Source organism: Parasteatoda tepidariorum, chromosome 1, assembly GCF_982258835.1.
Source record: "Parasteatoda tepidariorum strain Cologne lab strain chromosome 1, Ptep-v5.0, whole genome shotgun sequence".
Classification (NCBI taxonomy): Eukaryota; Metazoa; Arthropoda; class Arachnida; order Araneae; family Theridiidae; genus Parasteatoda; species Parasteatoda tepidariorum.
In genome coordinates, this window is record NC_141755.1 from 55,148,134 (window position 1) to 55,169,376 (window position 21,243).

A 21,243-nucleotide genomic window follows, 5' to 3' on the forward strand; every position below is an offset into this window, starting at 1 on the left:
ACAAAATATTTTCCAATACTGCACTGACATCATTTATTTTGTCACTTTTTCATCAAAAAATAAATCCATATAAAATGTACAATTAGAAATTGAGAATGATCAAACCAAATTCAGTAGGAATGTTTCTAAGTTTGTAAAAAGTGTGAATTGTATTATATTACTTTTTAAGATTTGAACATTTTCATTATGGTTATATTTCCTGATGGAAATATTTAAAATATTTACAAAAGAATTATTATTAAATAAATAAAATTATAATTGAATCAATTGAAAAATTAACCATTAAACGATTAACTATTATTAACTGTTAAACAATAAACTGCTCAAAAGTTGAAAGAATTTGGAGCGTGCTCTGAAAGCTCTGTATTACAGAACTGACCTAATGTTTCAAGCCTAATTGGTACAAATTTCTCAACAAAAAAAAATCTAAAATGAAAGAGAAAGCCTAAATATTTAACTTTTCCTCTGAAAATAAACTTACTTACTGTTATTAAACCTACAGAAAAAATTAAAGGTTTTTTAAAACGGCCATAAGATAGAAACTTTTACCATTTTTTTCCACACGTGTTAAAGGCCTCGTTCCTGAAAACACATCTCCTAATTCATTCATCCTTTCAACACCTTCTGCTTTATATTTCATCCATTTCTCTTGCTTTTCTTTAAGGAGCTGCTTAAAAAGCTTTGAAAGAAAAAAACATAAAGCAGTCAATGATATTTCTTTTCACATATGTAATATTTATTTATTTCATTTTAATTTAAACTTTTCCATTGTATTGTTCCAAGCTTAATTTTATAATTCTACTTATTTAAAATAATAGGCATTAATTAAATATTTATCTTGCTTATGCACTTTATTTAATTGATTTTTTTCAATTTTTACAATTTATTTCAATAATTGGAATTAATTTAATCCTTATTTTGTTGAATTCATTTCCTTAATTTTGATAAATTATTGCACACAAATTTCAAGCTGTTAATCTTTGTATATTTTTATTTCATTCATTCAATTTTATTTTTCTCTTTTCTTCCCAAGGTTTCCAAAGAATTATTTGAAGCGTGAGGAATGCTAATTGAAGAACGTTGCTAATTGTTCAATAACTCCCTCTTTACTTTCCTTAAGCTTCATGTCAGTTTGAAGGAGTAGTTCTATTATGTCTTCGTATGCTTACACCTGTCCATCAGGTTGTTGATCACATGAAGCCTTCAAGTGAACTCAACTGTTCCAGAAGCTTCAAATGTGAACATGCCTTAAGATTCCTAATGCAGTTCCTTATCTCCTTGTTAGCATAACAATTGAACCAGCATTAAAATTGTTTGGACAAATCATTGAGAACATGGATATGTCAATCAATGTTTAGTAAGTTAAGGTGCCAAATTTTGAATTCCATAATCCTGAATCTGGCTTTAGGGAACACTGTATGCTTTAAAATTCATTCCCTTTATTTATACCACTGAAATTGTAATATCATGCTTGTGAAAAACTAAATTTAAAAAAAATCGGGATTTCAGTTATGGTGCTAATTTAGGCAAACTAAATGTATAAAACAACTAATGTTGTAGTTCATTGTGCAATTCCTTTTTTGTACTTTTCAGAAGGAAAAAAATTTTTTAGCATTTTTATTTCTAGATTTTAATGGTATATGCACTTTTTTTTAAAAAAAGATGATATGGATTTCTCATACCAGATTCGTTATAGTACGAAATTAAAATTTGTACTAATGTACCAAGATGTACTAATTAAAATTTATTTATACTAATTTTAGACGTAAATTATTATAGTTAATCTTAATTTTCCATGGTGTTTTAGCGCTCCATTGGTTATGATTAGATTTTAATTTATTTACCTCATTAGAATCACTTCATTATTAAATAAATAATAAATAATTATCATTATACATTTTTATAATGATTGAATCACATTTAAGACACATAACGATTGAACAAAGTGTCAAGCAACACATAAGTTTGAAATTTGAGTTTTAAAACATGTTTTTTTTTTCTTCAAATTATTCATTTTTATTAATTTCCTTAATTAATTTCTTTTTCACTTTATTAAACAAGACCGTTTTAAATCGATTATTAAGTTTCATGAACAACATTATGTCTGTTGAACAACATTATGTCATGAACAACATTATGTCTGTTTTTTCACAGAACTTCCCACTGTTACTTTATTTCCTAAAGCTGATGCTTATGAATCATAAAAATTTCACTTAAAGAGTTCTTTCAGATCAACTGATAAAATAAACATCTGTTTCAAGTCAAGTTAGAAAACTGTTTCAAGCCACAGAAATTCAGTAAAATACAAAAAAAAGTTTATTTATACTTGAATTCAAAAATTATAATTTTCAGCAGCTTAGGGTAATTAGAAATTATAATAATAAAAGTATTCAAACTATAAGATTCCTTATTATGTACATGTTGTTTCCATATCTTACGTAAAAATGTTTATGTCGATTTAATGTAACTCTTTTAGTAATTGAAAGAGAAGAAAATTTTAAAATTTTTTTTCCTTACTTTTTTTAATAGTTTAGCGATGACATAGATGTTACACTTTATAAAATTATACATCAATTAATTAATGTACATATAGATTTTTAAAAAATATTTAAGAATTAAAATAATAAAACACACCTCTTTTACTTTCAGTTCAAACTGAGCAGTATATAGTAGTAGTTGGAAAACTTGCAACGGATTGTAACGACTATCATTAATCACTTGCTCTCTCAACTGCCGACATTTTTTGTTAACTTCAGCAGCTAAAAAAATATCCTAATTTCAGAATTAAAGGTGTATAGATATAAACACATAACTATTATTTAAAGATTAAATTAGCTTAGAAACTGTACAGAGAGATAAACAATTTTTTAAAGAAAAATATGAGATGATGAGAAAAATATGTTTATTATTGATAATAAATGTAAGATTATATTTTTTCTCTTAAGGATGAAACTTTCTAAATAAATTTCTCAATTTTCAGAAAAAAAATCACATTAATTTTTTTAAACAAAATATAACTTTATAAATTGTGTACAAACATTAAATTATAAATTTTTTTGAAAACATTCTACTGAAGAAACAATTTTGATAACAAAGAAAAATGTAAAAAAAAATACATATACATTATTTTTGAAAAAGTCATAAATCAAGTTCTTTAATAAATCTATAGTTTCTTTGAGTTCCATAATGAATAAATGTTTAAATATATCAATCTTGAAAATGGAACATTTCAAAAAAAAAATTTTGCATAACTTTTTTTTTAATGTACTCACATTAAAGTATTTCTTTGAAACATACAATAAAATTGGTCAGCTTAAATCATGAACGGAAAAAAAATTCTTCCTAATAAAGTCACAATGAATCAAATAGTTATCGATTTTTTTCCTTGATTAACACTTGTTTTCGATAATAAAAGAATAATTTCAGATTTCATTCATAAGAATGGAATATAATACCAATTCCTTTATTATCAAAACACTTCATAATTTTCATACGTTAAAAAAATTAGGAAAAAAAAAACTTTTTACTTTCTTAAATGTATTTAGATTAAGTAATTTCTTTTAAACATTTAACAGAATCGGTCAATTTTGATCATAAAGAAATATGTAAAGAAAATTATTTCACAAAAAGGCATATTTGAGATAGTAGAAGTCACTAAGAATACCTTGTATCCACTAGCAGGTTAAGAAAGCTTTGATGTTTATATTTTTTATGTTATATGTGATATTTTTTATGTTATAAGTGATGTTATGTGTTTTTTGTTCTATATTTTTAAGTTTAAGAAAATTTAAGAACACTTTGTTGGAAATGAAAAATCTATGAAAAAAAATAATTTTTGCTTACATCGACATAAAAATTAGTTTCATAAAAATTAGTTTAGACATAAGAATAGATTTAATTTCGATGAACATACATTTTAATTTAATAAGTTTTTTTAACCTTTCAGATATTTAACTATTACACATTTTTCTTCGTTAGGAATTGGGATTTAATGTTTGGAGGTTGTTGAGGAGATTGGCCTATTCTGATTTGATCATAATTATGAAAGAAAATAAATGTAACACCTGCTATTCGAATGCCTTCCATAATTGAAATTTTAATCTCAAATCATTTAATTTCTTTATCAAAAATTTATTCTATAAATTTATTCAGTTTTATTGCCCAAGAAAAAGACCCTAAATTTTTAAATACTTTTTAAAATTTTTCCTGGTTTCCAATTCTTAAATGTTTACTGTAATTTAATTTTATTGGTAATAAATGTTATTATTATTTTTCAAAACTTCATTATATAATACACAAACATTGCAAACCTGGTGTTAATGCTATGGTGTGTAGCAACATCCATCTTAAAGTCACATTACACTCTCTGGCTACATTTAAAAGTTTAGGAACATTATCGAGCACTACTTCTTCAGACAGTGCTCCTTCTTTTAAAAGATGTTCAACAGTTGGAATCATTTTCACAACTCGAGTGTGGTATCTCTGACACTGAAATAAAAGGTAAAAAGAAGCTATTACTTTATTCATGTGAGCTATGGTAACAACTGGCAATCATTGAAAGAACTTTTAATGACAAAACAAAAAATTTTTTTAATTTTTAACGTTATGAAAAATTATTATTCAAGGCCGATTTTAAATTCCCTAGAAAAAAAAAGCAAGAAAAACCTGCTTTAAAATTAATGTACTTATTATTATTCAAAATTAGCAAATCTTTTTTTTTTCTCCTCAATTATCAATCTATTCAATCAATAAAATAAGAGTTTAGTGGAAGAAGGTTCCAAGTGACATTTTTAACAAAAACGGGATTTTTTTTATAAAAGTGTCTTATTTTAGTCTCATTACAACAATAATTTATTTTATCAAATTTTTTAATTTCACAGATCTAAGATGAATAAAGGTACTTAAGAGTGTTTTCAGAGTGTAAAAAGTTTAAGTGCATTTAACCTTAGTGCATTAAGTTAAGTGCATGCAAACCTTTACAGGATGCCTGGCAAAGTTTTTGATAAATTTCCCCTGCTTTTTCCAGATTTTAAAGGTTAAATATATCCTGTTAATTATGTCAGAATAATTTCTTAAATTTACTCGGTAGTAAAAATGGTACAGTATGAAATCAATCACAAAAATTTAAGCTAAACTTTATTATCGCATCTTTAGACAACATTAATTTTTTTTCATTCACTTAAAATATAAATAAAACATTTTTATTTAAAAAAGATATAAATAAGTTTAACATATCTATTATGGAATAAATTTAGAAATTTATGCAATAAATTCTTAAGTGAAGTTGTAAACTATTTCATTATATTTTTACACATATAGCAGTTTTCTATTTATTACAACTATTTTATCATGTAAATTTGGCAACATTTAATACAAAGATAATATTTTTATAAAATATGCACAAATTTCATTAAATGTGTTTTGTAAAAGAATTACCTGTTCTTTAACATTAGCAATGTCAATAGTGTTGCTCAATGCTTGTGTAGCTGCTTTATAAGGTTGCCAAGCATCAACAAGATTTACCATCATTCCCATATAAATGCTAATGACCTAAAATCAATTACAATGCATACAAAATTTAGGTAAAAATTTTGATTGGGAACATGGGTATACATAGGTTCAAAATTTCAGGTCCTGACCAACATTTTAGGGACCAGGATATTACAGTACGAAAAGTAACCATTTACCTTTCATGGAAGAACGCTAAAGATAATTATTATTTTTAATTAAATATTATCTAAAAAAATAAAGTGGTTAAAAATATGCTTCCCATTGAAAAATTCGATCAATCCAACTTTTAATAATAAAAAAACAATCTAGGAATCACTGCAGGCTTTACACTTTTCTGTTTTAACTTTGTAATTTAACCATGGCATGAGATTCCTAGAACTTATGTTAGGTGATTTGTTCATGTAGCATCGTTATTCTACATTAAGGCATTTTTCGTGGATGCTGCATTTTCCTAGACATTATTACCATCAGATATTTCTAGCATTTTAGTTTGAATAGTCATAAAATAATACAGAATAACTCAATCTTTCTCAGATTCCTAAAAGTAACTGTATGGAAGTTAATAGAAAGAGGCATTGATAATTGATAATTAAAATTCAAAAAGTAGAATCTAGTACAAAGTATGATGTCATGCAAATTAATAAAAAAGCAGATTTTCAGAATTTTCTAGACAGATGTAATGTAAGTAAAAATTATCTTTCGTTTAAACGAAAATATTGGCAGTTAGGAGTCTAAAAAACGAGCAAAAATAAACTTATAGGACACCAGATTTGAATTTTTACGCACCTTGGATTTTTTAAACCCCTAATTAAGTCATTAAAACTATATTGACAAAGACAATCTGCCAAATTTTATTATACAGGAAGACTTTTAAATTTCGTCCCATTATAACAAACACACTAATCATATTATAAATTAATACATACAAACAAGATATTCCAAACAAATAAATAAAAATTTTAAATCTTTTTAAAGAGTTAGTTAGTCCTAACACATAAATTTCATTTCACTGATGTTTCTGAGGTAAAGAAAACAATATTTTCTCATTAATATAAAGGAGAGAAACACTCTCTCAAATTTGCCCATTAGATTAAGAAAAATTCCAGAGGATTCAAATATATAAAAATGGAAAGATCAAAGAAAAAAATTTAAGTTGTAAAAATATACGAGATTAACAAAATATGAAAGATGTTTAGCTAAAGCATAGAATACTTTTTTATAATATGTTTTTTAAATACTAATGATAAATGAAATTTAATTGATTGAAGAAAAAAACTGCAGAATACCAAATCAATATAGGAATTAGAAACAGATGGAGCCAGACAACAACAAATTATGAATAAATACTATAAATGGAACAAAAGTACTCACAAACATTGAGAAGATTTCTATGATGATTCTACAAAATTTATTCATATCTTTAATTTGTCAAGCAGAGAATTTTAAGTCCAGATGGAGTGACTTTATATAAAATTAAATTAATTACGAAAATTGGTAGAAACAGAAAAATTATTCTTTTATGATTTCCAACTTCTCTTGATATTAAAGTAATTGAAGATTGCTATTAAACCCTAGACCACAGTATCAATTTTTAGACAGTTGCAATGCCTGTTGTAAACTAATACAAAAGAATTAGTATAAATGCTCCAAAGAATAGCTGACAATTTTCCACTTAAATTCAGAACTTTTAAAGCATAATGTCTAACAATCTAAAATTAGAGTTCGGTCTGGATATAAATATTTATCATTAAAAATATTCATATTCTTTTTCCAAAGACAGCTTAACAGATATTTTGAAAATAAAAAACGTTAATGATCTAGAAAGAAAGATTTTACTTTGATCTTATAAATTGTTTTTCATGTGCTCACATGCCAACTGTGAGAACAAATTAACAAAAGCGGCAAAACTACGAATGTTTTTCAAACATGGGCATCACAGCTGCCCTATATTTGAGAGGGATGAAATTAAAATACAGAGTCAAACCAGTTATATATAACAAAATAATTTATTAAATTTTCTAATTTAAAAAATTTTTCTGCGAAAAGATTTATCTGTTTCGTGATTTTACCTTTCATAAATTCAAATGGATGGTGACTCCTGAAAATTTTCTTTATTTGTCTGAAACATTGAGAGGGACTTGAGAGAATTCAAACATTGAGAGAATTCAAATTATATAGGAGGACATATACCCACTGTTCCGCCACCAACGATGCCAATGTTTATAAAATATAGTTCAATGTGTAGTATACAAAATAACTTAAGTTTTGAAAATTAATGAAAAATGTGGTATTGCTTTTATGATGTTTTGTTACTTTTATATATATGTGGTATTGCTTTTATGATGTTTTGTTACTTTTATCTTTGCTGCACTGCTCTGCACTGCTATAATTACTTTAAAGTTTTAGTTTCTCTTTCATAAGTTTTCACCTGCCCTTTTCTGCCCTTAAATAATTTAGCCAAAAAAAAAAAAAGAAATAGCAAGTATAGCCCTACTTATTTTGTGATGGTGGTAACAGCCAATAAGAGTTGAGTATGCTTTGGGGGCTTGGTTAGAGGAGGTGAGAGAAAAGGAAAGGACACACATGGTTTTGGAGAGCTGAGGTTAAGACACAAAAAATATATGAGGATCCTCAACAGCTAAGTTATATTATAAGATTTTCTATCACCCCTCAATTATTTTTTTATTTATTTTATATTGTAGCAGTGCAGCTTCATAATATATAATTTCATGTAAATTCATTTTATGTACCTATTATTAATTAGTGTGAATGCCTTCCTGGAACAAAATTTGTAACTCTAAATATCTTAAATGATCTACTTTAAATAAATAGTTTTAACACCTTGCAATTAGTGATCATTCTAATGATCTTGTTCTCTTACTTAAGAGTATATTATTTTTAATTGTTACTCATTTTTATTCTTATCTTAATGTGTGTGGTGATGAACTGAACATCACCACATATATATTTTTGGTGCCGTGACCAGGATAGGCAGACACATTAATTAATATTTTGTTATGTGGTAGTATCTATAGATACTGTTATTTATATATTATTTATTAGCAAACATAAGCTATTAAATATGGCTGAAGGTTTGAAATCCCCATTTTTGTTGTCTTTGATCCCCACCTTAAATGATCAAAATTATAATGATTTTTTTGAATCCTTGGAAACCACAGCAAAATTAGCTGAATGGTCAAAGGAACAACTATTGGTTATAACAAAATTAAAAATGGAAGGAGCTGTTAGGAAGCTTTATAACAATTCATTAGAAGGGAAAGTTACGGATTACGAATCTCTGAAAAAGAGAAAAGAGAAAGAGAGAGACTACATCTTTCGCTCAAAACTTTGCTGCATTTTCTACAGCTGAGCAGGAGACAAGTGAAACAGCTAGGGATTTTGCCATGCGGATTGAGGGATTAGCAAAATTGGCAAATTTGCCTATAGATTTTAAGGAGAAAGTAAAAATGTCGCAATATATTAACGGCTTAAAACCAGCTTTAAAGGCCCAAGTTATTCTTTTAAATCCCCTATCGTTTGATGAAGCTATTGAAATTTCAAATAGGGTAGAAAACTCATTACAAACTTTAAGTTCAAACGTAAATGCTCTTAACACCCCTCCAGTACATAAAACTAATGATATGCCAAATGACTACGTTAATGTTTTAACACTCCTAACTAAGCAGATAAGTGAGATGCAAATTCAAATCAATGAGTTAGCTGCCGCCAATATTAATAAAGTTCAGAAAATAACTTGTAATTACTGTCAAATTGTTGGACATAAAGAAAATGAGTGCAGAAAGAAGAAAAGAGCTAATTTTAAAAATCGCCCTAATCATAATAGATATCAGCAACCCACTCAATTTGCTATTAATCAGCAGCATCCATTTGTAGTACCCCGGCAGAACTCACGGAGTTCATTCAATCACCAACAGCAATTTGAGGTACCATTTCAAACCACTCAGGTACAATATAATGAGGATTTTGGAAATGACCAACAAAGTTATCACCAAACTCAACAATCTCCTTTGTACACCACCACACATAGAACTGAAGCAAATAATCAGGGTGGCACTCGACCCAAAGAATTTCACCCAAACTACTAGAGGGGAGAAAAGGTAATGGATCAATTTTTTCAGTAAATCCCCAACCTGATCCAGACGATAACCTCATCTGTAATCTAAATCAAAACTTTCTACCTATAATACAAATTAATGTTAATAATATAACCTGCAGAGCCCTTGTTGATTCAGGTGCAACTGTAAATGTTATTTCCCCTAATATATTTCAGCAATTGAAGGAATTTAAGGTAAAAGATTACAATTCTAGCTTGACTGCTGTAACAGGTGTAGGTATAAGTACTAGTTCAGTTATTGAAACTGAAATATCTATTAGTGAGGAGACATTCCTAACAGAACTTATTGTTTCTAACCAACCACTATCGTCAACATTTGATTTGATATTAGGATTCAAGTTTTTAAAAGAATTTAATTTCATTATTGATTGTTCAAAATGTGTAATGTATAATCATTCGATTAAAATAAAATGGTTGGATAGTGTTAATAGTGAGGTTATAGAGAGGGATATAATGGTATCAGTTAAGGCTAGTAATAGTTTAAACAGTATAAATAATTCAAATATATGTAAAACACAAAATTTCGGTATCCTGAATAGAAAACTAAAGTTGCCTCCGCATTCAGTGAGTAATGTACAAATAAAAATTTCTAATTCAAGTAAACTTGCTAAGGGAGATATCGTATATGTGCAACCAAATGAAAATAATATGCAAAATGATTATTTTGTTGCCCATGCTGTGACGGAAGTGTTGGATGATTCAGCATGTCTGATTCAAATTTTTAACCCTACGGAGGATATTATTACTTTAAATAAAAGTTCGAAAACTTGCAGGATCAAGGGTGTGACGGTTGATGAAGTAGAGCGCTCACAGAATTCAGCAATAAATACCATTACTGACAATAATGAGGATTTTCTTAAAAATTTTAATTTAGTACATTTAGATGAAAATCAACAAAAAAGAGTATCTGATCTTTTACTGGAATATAAAACTGTTTTTGCTAATGAGATAAGTGAGTTAGGGTCTTGCTCTTTGGTTGAACACCACATTATATTAACTGATGATATCCCCGTTCGGCAAAAACCTTATCGTGTCCCCTATCACTTGAAGGCTGAAATGAGGAATCAGCTTAACAAATTGTTGGATGCTGGAATTATTCAGCCTTCAACATCCAGTTATGCCGCTCCTGTACTCCTTGTGAAAAAGGCAGATGGTTCATATCGATTGGTTGCTGATTTGAGAAAACTAAATGCAAAAACTTTACCTGATAATTTTCCAATTCCAAATTTAATGGAAATGATAGACCTGCTATCTGGATCAAAATTCTTTTCCTCTTTAGATTTAACTTCGGGTTTTCATCAAATGAAAATGTATCCTGCTCATGCACATTTAACGGGTATTGCAACCGAATATGGAAATTTTGAATATGTACGTATGCCATTCGGCCTAAAGAATGCAAGCTCTAGTTTTCAGCGGTTAATGTCACTTGTACTAGCTGGCTTGACTGATTTATCTATTGGTTGCTATATTGATGATGTAATAATTGCAAGTCGTACCTTTGAAGAACACATTGAAAAACTTGGTATTGTGTTTAAGCGTCTTAGAGAGGCAAACCTAAAGCTTAAGTCTAAGAAGTGTTCTTTACTTAAGGATGAGGTAACGTATCTTGGACATAGAGTTATAGAGGGTAAAGTGATGCCAGATCCTAAAAACATTCAGACTATTCAAAGGGCTCTTCCTCCTAAGAGTAAACGTGAGGTGCGAGCATTTATTGGTTTGACAGGCTTTTATCGTAGGTTCATACCAAATTACTCGAAATTAGCTCTTCCCCTTACTAATATTACCAAAGAAAAGGTTCCTTTTGTTTGGACTGAACTTGAGCAAAACGCTTTTGAAAAATTGCGAAACCATTTAATATCTCAACCGTGCCTGGCTTTACCAGATTTCCATAAACAGTTTGCTCTCTGTACTGATGCGAGTAAACATTCGTTGGGTGCTGTATTAGTTCAGGAAGATGAGACTGGTTTTCAGCATCCTATCAGTTTTGCCTCTAGGAAATTAAAGGATAGTGAAATAAATTATTCTGTTTTTGAAAAGGAAGCATTGGCAATTATTTTTGGTGTTCAACACTTCAAACAATATTTAATCGGAAAAGAATTCACCATTTATTGCGATCAAAAGAGCTTATCTTACGTACTAAATCTAAAAGATCATAATTCAAGGATTGCACGTTGGATAATGACCTTGCAATCTTATTCATACAAAGTAATACATAAGGCAGGAAAATTGAATCTTATGGCAGACTACCTATCGCGGTTAAAAACAAATGATACCATAAATTGTGTGCAGTCCCAAGAAAACAATTTAAAAGTCTTTCAGTTAGTTAACCTATCACAAAAGCAATTAATAGATGAACAGAAAAATGATCCTCATTGCCAGAAAATTGTGAGAAAATTAAGTGTTCATGTAAAATTTTCCCCGTCTTCTCCAAATTTTTTTCTAAAGAATGGTGTCTTACTGTGCTCTAGGGTTAATTCCTTAAATCCTAAACTAGTTGTTCCCAAAACTTTAATTCAACTTGTATTAGTACAATGTCATGATAATAACAGTGTTGCCCACCCAGGTTTATCGAGAACCCTTCATAGAGTCAAAGAAAATTTTTTTTGGTATAATATGTACAAAAATGTTAAAAATTATGTTGCTTCTTGTCCCTCGTGTATTGAACGTAAAGGATTTAAAGCCTCAAACAAGGCACCTTTACAAAAGATTCCAACTGCCAGTAGACCCTTTCAAAAATGTAGCATTGATGCAGTTGGACCCCTAGTGACTTCAAAAAATGGAAATAAATGGTTACTTGTTATAACAGACTATTTTTCACGGTATCCTGAGGCATATCCTGTACCTGACATCCAAAGCTCTACTGTTGCTAAAGTTTTGATTGATTTCATTTCACGTCATGGACTCATGGAAACTTTTTACTCAGACCGAGGAACGAATTTCATTTCCGAAGCAATGCAACAAGTATATGATACACTTGGCATTCAAAAGCAGCATACTGTAAGTTATAATCCGCAAGGAAACGGTGTAGTAGAAAGATTAAACAAAATACTCATTGATTCCCTCAGCCATCTTGTTAGTATAAACCAAACAGATTGGTGTGAACGTGTTCCCTTGGCTCTAATGGCTTTTCGCACAGCATTCCATCGTACAATAAAGCAAACCCCAGCATATATAATATATGGTCGTGATCTGGTGATGCCATATGACTTAATATTTTCGTCAAAGTTTAGGACATACAATGATAATCCTACCTATGTTCAAGAATTGATTCCTAGATTGCAACAGGCATTTGCCATTGTAAAAGAAAATTTAGAGAAAGCTGCTGATAACCAGGTTGCTTCTACTGCCACAACTAGACATATCAAAGATATAAAATTAGGTGATTTGGTTTATCTTCATACACCTAAAATTAAAGTTCACACCTCGAAAAAACTCTCAAAATTAAACCATGGTCCTTATAGGGTGTCAAAGAAATGTTCCCCTGTCCTGTTTGAATTAACTTTAGTAGCTAACCCATTAAAAACTACTACATCTCATGTCAATCGTATAATAAAAATTCCAGAGAGAGAAATATTTCCATCGTCTTCCATATTTGAGGAAGAAAATTCTGTAATTAGTGATAACCTTAAAGGGTGTGAGGTTAGACACCCTGCTGCGGATAAAAAATTATATCCTGCCTTAATGAAGCCCATTAATGAGAAAGAATTACTAAGTTTTGGTTATTTTGTATCACAACCCTGTAGGTCTCAATTAAATCGTGATGTACAAACAGATGTTCAAAGTGAAGAAAGTAATTCTTCATATGATTTTTTTCGTGATACATCTATTTCACCCGTTTCATTTTTAAATGATTCTTTATCAGAATCTGATTCGTCAGATGTGGTAGAACCGAGATATAATCTCAGACCTAGAGATCCTCAGGGATTTGTAAAAAATAAAAGGGTGTAACTACTTTGTAATAATGTGTATTTAATGTGCTATTTTATACTATGTTTTTGTCATTGTATATATATATTATAATTCTTGTGTATGTGTAAAGTGCTTATGATAATCAAGAAAGCTTCGTGACTAAATCTCATGTTACTGAACTAAAAGCAATTTAATGTGAACTTTAAGGACGTTTAAGTGGAACTCTTTCAGAATTAGTCTGGTTGGGAGTCTGAGTGGATCGTCCTATGGAAGTGACTGCTGAGTTGTTGCCTGTGAGTGGATCTGTCTCAAAGTGAAAGTGGTTGCTGAATCCTCGCCAGAAAATCATGCCGGCCACTCTAACTTCTGAACTCTTCAATGGCGTGTGAAAGATAGGTACTCCTGAGGCATCATAAGGCCATAAATATCTCTTGATTGTTTCGCTTTTCATTGGTAAATGCTCAGCTGCGTGGTAGCCATTGTCTTAAAAAAAAATAATAATAATATTTCATGATACCTGCTGATCAATGATGATACCTGCTTTCATTGATCCCTGCTGCAACCGCATCCATAAAACACAACACCTTCATGTTAATTTACTGAATTGAACTTTCAAACAGACACACTGCTCATCCTGATCACTCAGTTCTCCCACCTCACTTCTCTTCAACATCAGACTCCATAGTTTGTGTTGTAACGGTAACCATCCTTATGCAAGAATAACTAATCAGTGACTCCTTCCAAAAGATCCTACTAGTCAGTGACCTTTGTCAAGAAAAAAATTTAATTTATTAAATTTTTTTTCCCCAGGGGGAAAGATATATGTGGTATTGCTTTTATGATGTTTTGTTACTTTTATATATATGTGGTATTGCTTTTATGATGTTTTGTTACTTTTATCTTTGCTGCACTGCTCTGCACTGCTATAATTACTTTAAAGTTTTAGTTTCTCTTTCATAAGTTTTCACCTGCCCTTTTCTGCCCTTAAATAATTTAGCCAAAAAAAAAAAAGAAATAGCAAGTATAGCCCTACTTATTTTGTGATGGTGGTAACAGCCAATAAGAGTTGAGTATGCTTTGGGGGCTTGGTTAGAGGAGGTGAGAGAAAAGGAAAGGACACACATGGTTTTGGAGAGCTGAGGTTAAGACACAAAAAATATATGAGGATCCTCAACAGCTAAGTTATATTATAAGATTTTCTATCACCCCTCAATTATTTTTTTATTTATTTTATATTGTAGCAGTGCAGCTTCATAATGTATAATTTCATGTAAATTCATTTTATGTACCTATTATTAATTAGTGTGAATGCCTTCCTGGAACAAAATTTGTAACTCTAAATATCTTAAATGATCTACTTTAAATAAATAGTTTTAACACCTTGCAATTAGTGATCATTCTAATGATCTTGTTCTCTTACTTAAGAGTATATTATTTTTAATTGTTACTCATTTTTATTCTTATCTTAATGTGTGTGGTGATGAACTGAACATCACCACAAAAATAAAACTATAAGTAATAAAACTCAATTACCCAATTATCGGGAAAAAACTTATCAACAATTTCTCGCATTTTTGCATGATGATTGTTTAAAATATCAGGTGAGAAATACAAGATTACATATAACATTGAAGCCTGTGTTGCAAGAGCTGTGCTTCTATGTTCAGGTAATGGATAAGCAGAAACCTACAATAAGTAAATAAAATAAAATGAATGGAATATTGCAAATAATAACACTATAATAAAACTTAAAGACAGCTTTTCTTGCATAATTTAAGACATTTATGATTGTAAAATCATGAAAAAAAAGCTTTAATTAACTTAAACTAAACTTTAAGTTCAAAAATTATAGTAGACATATAAATCTATTTTACCTGATTATATATATCATCAGATCGCAACCGGCCAATAATCATGCTAATAAAAGTAGGATTCAGACCAACTCTCCTGAAATATATTTATGGAATTTTGTAAAACACAGAAAAAGTTGCTTTAAAAATATCAAAAGATGAAAAAAATTGAACTACAAGCCCACAATACAACAGTAGATTTTAAATCAAAAAAACTTAATAAGTCCAGAATTTTGCAGTCATATACAACAAAACAAAACTAAAAAACATTAAAAACTTGCTTAAATAACTCGATACAAACTTATTTCTTATAAGCAGACATGAATAAGAAATGAAAGACAAATAAACCAGTTTCATCAAATGAACCGCATCATGAATTCCGGGTATTGTTTTTTCCTTTTATTGTTCAATAACAGCAAATTGAAAATCCATGTCCTCTAAGGTGTAGAATATACACAAAAAGAAAATATAGTATTTTTAAAGTTTAGTATGAATGTAAAGTTTAATGGTAAGGGAACCAAATTTGACTATACTAAGTAAAATGTAAGTGATAAAAAAACAAGAAAATATTAAACAAATAATGGTGCAGTAAACTAAGTCTAACACTAAAAAAGAGGAAAAATCACTAGGGCATCTCAGGATTAGTTTTCCTGTTTATCAAAAATGAAAAATCTAAAAATATTACTTATTTTTAAAATGCATATCTCTTATTTGCTTTAACCTTAGCGCCGTAAGCAAAAGGGTTAAATTTCAGAAAATTTCTATCAAACACAAAATATTCAATTCGTAAAATAACCAAATCAGTAAACCTGAAATAATCATCTGGATAATTGGGCAATCGTTTTGCTGTGGGAGCAGCACTATAACCAGTACTTCGTAATAGTTTACAAACATCATCAATATTAGAATCCATGCTTGATCTTTGAGCACTGAAATAAACATTAAAAATTTAATAAAATTAACTTAAATTAATATGGTGTAACAAAGTTACAAGGAAAAGGGTTACGCTTTTCACATTAAAATATTTAATTTTGATTATTATAAGATTAATCTAAAAACAACTCTTAAATACTCTAGCATTTTTTCCTTTAACATATTTTTTATTACATAAATACTGTAAAAAGAAAATTTTGTACAGCTATTTAAAGTTGAACCTGCAAACTATCCTTCAGTACTTTGTTCATATCTTATGCTTCATGTCGCTTTACTTCATACCTTATGCTTTGGACAAATCAAGTATTTGAACCAATTAAATTTTTAAAAAAAACTAATTTTTTTAATCAACCAAATTAAGAAAATACATATTGCATATAATTGTATGAAGGATAGAAATTCACAGTTTAACCCTAATATATAAAAACGTGTTTTAAATCGTGATGAATATAGCAAAATTGAGTCTGCAGGATACATAATTTCCTAAAGCATTTATTGCTGACAATAATATTAACGGACACTGAAAACGCGTTATTCAGAATGTGATTTACCCTATTTGACAATCCAGATAGTATTTGTTACGAATGTAGAAAAGAGAATGAAAACAGAAAACTTTTAAAAATGTTTTAAGAAAAAAGAAACTTAACTGAAAGTTATTTAAACCACGAGAGTTTTCTCGACAATATGACACAGAAACTGTTAACAAATAAATTATTATTAAACTAAAAAAATAAATATTTATTTTAACTAATTACAAATATTTATAACAAATTTCAGATCTCAAACTAATAAATATTGTCAGACATTTTAATTGGCATATAATTAATATGTTCGAGTTACAAAATAATTTTATAACATTTATAAAAAAAAAAAAGACAATGTAAACGATAGAACTGATATCATTTAAGAACAGAATCAAATGGCCCATTCAAGTCATTGAACTCTTTCATTTCTAAATTTCAATACAGTTCAAGAGTCTCTACTTGCTACTTACAATGCAAATAATATGGGGGGGGGGAAAAAAACTAGTGCACAAATCCCTTTCTCAACTTGTTCTGACCAGTTGAGTCTATTGAGCATAAATTGCAAGAAAGAGGCAAGAAATTGTTGTCTTCATGGTTGTGAGTATGTTTGGAAATCAAATCATAATAAAAAAAAACAACTTAAGATTAAAAACACTTAAAAATAAAAAAACACTTAAACATATTCTTTTAAAAAGAAAAGTCATAAATCAAAATATTAACCTGTATCGATAATATGATACTAGCATCCTCTCTCTGACTATCCCTTCAATTTTCTGATCAATGACCATCAAAATTACGCCACACAGATAAATAGCTTCACACTGTAAATGAATAAAAATAAAAATGCTTAAGCTCTTTAACATTTTTTTATCTGATACCAGCTGAATACCCGTTCATTGAACAGGTGAAAAAATTAAACAATCAAAGATTAGGAACTGAACAATACTGTAAAATCACGCACAAAACAGAAGATATATACCAAAACAATTAATAAAGCTAAAATAATACCACATTTTTTAATTACACTTACTTTTATCCCTAACGGTGGCTTTATATTATTAGATCAATCAAAATGCGTTTTTAGTAATTCATTGCCTCAAAATAACTATTAACTTTATTCAGTATCTTTTGATATGTTACTGCTAGAGGACAACTCACGATGGCGAAAAATCACTATTAAGTGCTTGTCACTATTATTGTCACTAATAAAATCACTATTAAGCGATTTTCTCTGGGACTTATCCTTTTCGAAAACTCGTAAAAAACCTCTTTTCTCATTATTAATATTGAAACTGCATAGTATTAATGCAGTTTTAATAAGTACCAACCACACTAATTTTATCTACATAAGTATAGTTGATAATGATTAAAATTGCAATCATGGTAAATATCAAAAGTACCTATTACCAAAATTCATTAAGCATCAGTAGCATTAAAAATAGCATGTCAATTTTTACATTTTGCCTAAACGAATTAGAACCATTTCCCAGTTAATTTTGCTTTTTAATACACAGCTTTATTTGAATTCATACCTATTAACAAAATTAATAAAACGTCATTGACTTCAACAGAAGTATAGCAATATTTTACTTTTCTAAACAAATTACCATTTCTTCAATAAATTTGCAATTTAGTAGTTTATATTTTCAGTTACAATATCAATTTCCAAAATTAATTTAACTAAGCATTAATGGTACTAAAAGTAGCATTGGGAAATTTTGATCAAAACGAATCAGTACTAGGCATCAATAATGGTATGGCAATTTACAACACTTATCCCAAATGAATTAGTATTATTTCTCTATAAATTTTTTTCTTTAGTTAAAAAAGCATAATTATTAAAAAAAAAATGTCCCCCTATGCTGCCACACTCACATTGATCAATGAGTTTATCTGACATAAGGAATAAAAAATAATTAAATATCTAAGAATATACAAACCCTTTTTTGGATTCCTGAGAGATATAAGCAAACAAATAACATTGACGCTATTTTTAAAATAGCCTGGAGTTTCATTTATATCAGTGGTTCCAGTTCTGAACCAGTTAGAAAATTCAACTTTTTAAATGTCTCTGCTGAATAATCTAATTGAAATGTTTGAACAATTTTTAGGATTAGGGGCTAAAATTGCACCTTTCATCCACTGTTCAAATTTCAAGGCTCTAACATAAATGGAAGTAGAATTTAAAACTATTAATTTAATTTAAACCTACAAAATCTTGATTTTATAATTACATATTTTAAAAGTGAGTAATAAATTGTTATAATACATCTATTAAAATCAAAATATTTTGATGTTAAAAGTTGAATTATATTAAAACTTTTCTAATTTTTATTAAAGATAAAATATTTTAAACAATAAAAAATTAGGTGGCAAGGAAATAAAAATTGTCAAGCAATCCCAAAGTGTTTCTCTAGATAACATTTATTATTAGAATAACCAAAACTAATTTCAAAAATTAATTTTTAAATCTCAATCAAAGTTCATAACTTTTTAATCATTAGAAATTTAAGAAGATGTCAGTTTGATCATTATTGTACATTTGAGTCCAATAATAAAATTTTGGGTAATCTAAGGCAAGTCAGAAATAATTGATATTTTGTTGCAGATTGCAACTCCTGTTGCAACTATTTCAGAGGTTTGAAAAAGGAGAGGTAAATTTTTTCTAGTGTAATGAAGTAGCATATTGCATTTTTTTTATTGCATTGAAGAATGATTTTTAATGGATAGAGAAGAGGAGCTTGAAGAAGTTCTAAGATTTGTACATAAATAAATTATTTGTCTGTAAACTGTTTGATGTTCATAATTTACAACTGCGATTCTGGGAAAGCTTCCCATTGCTATTAAAGTATATTATTTCCTTAATTAATAGTTGATTTTAAAAAAGCACATTATTCAATTTATGGTAAGAAAAGTGGATTTATTTGAATTTTGACACTAATTTATATTGTGAGATAATTATCTCATAATATAAGCTAGTGTCAATTTTGATTAATCAGATTAATTTAAAATTACTTTTTTTGAAAAAAGCTAAAAATGATCTCACACATAAAACAGAACAGTTAAATATCATTAAAAAAATAAACACATTAATGAATAGTATTTAATTAGATTGAAAAAAAATCATTTCAAAATTTTATTTAAGCATTCAAAAATTAAAAAAAAGTATTACTGCTACGGTAAAAAAAAAAAAATAATGCTGCATTTAGAATATTAAATACTACATTTACTTTGATAAAAAAAGTAATCCAGTAAGTGACAATTACTTTTGCTCTTTTTATATTATTTTTAAGCAATATGATATAAAGAGAAGGTTTATGGAAAAAATAATTCGAGTTAAAAGAATGATTATGAAAAAGAAAAGAAAAACCTAAATTAACACTTATGTAAATGAAAGCTAAATGATAATGCACTTTTATCTTACTAAATATTTTATAGCTAAATTATATTTTAATGAATTACATTTAATGATGGTTCTTATAATTTTATTTTAAATTAAAATGCTGAAGAGAAGTAGAAAAATAATTGAGCTAATAAATATTGATTATTGATTGATTAGGATTATTGATTATTATTGATTGATTACTGATTATTTTGAAAATAATTGAGCTAAAATAATTATTAACTACTAAATAAAAAGTAATTAACTGACTAAAATAAAATTTCGCAAAACAAAAAAAAAATTAATGCGTAAGTTTTTTCAATTGCATGCTTAAAAATTATAATGATCAATGCTACAGAATAATTATGCTAAAACCAAGTTCTTAAAATTCTACTTATCATTCTACATTACATTATCTTATAATAAAGAAAATTATATTTACTAGCAGCTGACGACCATCTTCATTTGCTAAGACAGTTTCAAGAGTTTGTTGAATATAAATACCTTCGTCCAATTCTTCTAGAAAACTAGGGGGAGAAAGGTTTTTAAACTCAATGATATAATGATCAATAAAACTTGAATGATTCTGTGCTAAAATTAACACAAAAAATAAAATTACTGTCATATTTTTGGCTTAGTATCATAATTTAATATCAAGCACTGAATAATGAAAAGGTTACTTTGCCATTAAATAAATATTTGTAACAAAAAGTTTTTGTCATAAAATAATAAAAAAGTATAACAATGTAAATAAAATAAGAGATTTCACATTTTAGTTCTAAAAAAGAACATTTTAGATCCAGAGTAGCCTTTCATGAGAGAAAAATGTATATCCCTAATTTCACACTTCAAACATTAAATAATATGTACATATTTTGTAGAGATAGATTTTCTCATATTAAAAGATGTTACTAAATATTTTATTTAACCTACCTGAAAATTTTTTTTTTAAAAATTCTTAAGATTCAATTATTTACATCTCTGGAACACACTGAAAAA

General features: G+C 28.1%; 1 protein-coding gene across 2 annotated transcripts in view; it reads right to left on the minus strand.

The window, feature by feature from the left end:
• Strump (WASH complex subunit strump) overlaps window positions 1-21,243 on the minus strand; it is a 55,841-nt gene that overhangs the window by 31,883 nt on the left and 2,715 nt on the right. For both annotated transcript variants that reach the window (XM_087164450.1, XM_087164447.1), the window contains exons 3-11: window positions 20,687-20,771; window positions 17,583-17,683; window positions 16,215-16,334; window positions 15,430-15,502; window positions 15,089-15,241; window positions 5,437-5,550; window positions 4,311-4,488; window positions 2,635-2,759; window positions 550-679 (exon numbers count right to left, since the gene is read on the minus strand). In XM_087164450.1, the coding sequence (XP_087020576.1) occupies window positions 550-679; window positions 2,635-2,759; window positions 4,311-4,488; window positions 5,437-5,550; window positions 15,089-15,241; window positions 15,430-15,502; window positions 16,215-16,334; window positions 17,583-17,683; window positions 20,687-20,771 (1,079 nt within the window). The remainder of the gene's footprint in view (window positions 1-549; window positions 680-2,634; window positions 2,760-4,310; window positions 4,489-5,436; window positions 5,551-15,088; window positions 15,242-15,429; window positions 15,503-16,214; window positions 16,335-17,582; window positions 17,684-20,686; window positions 20,772-21,243) is intronic.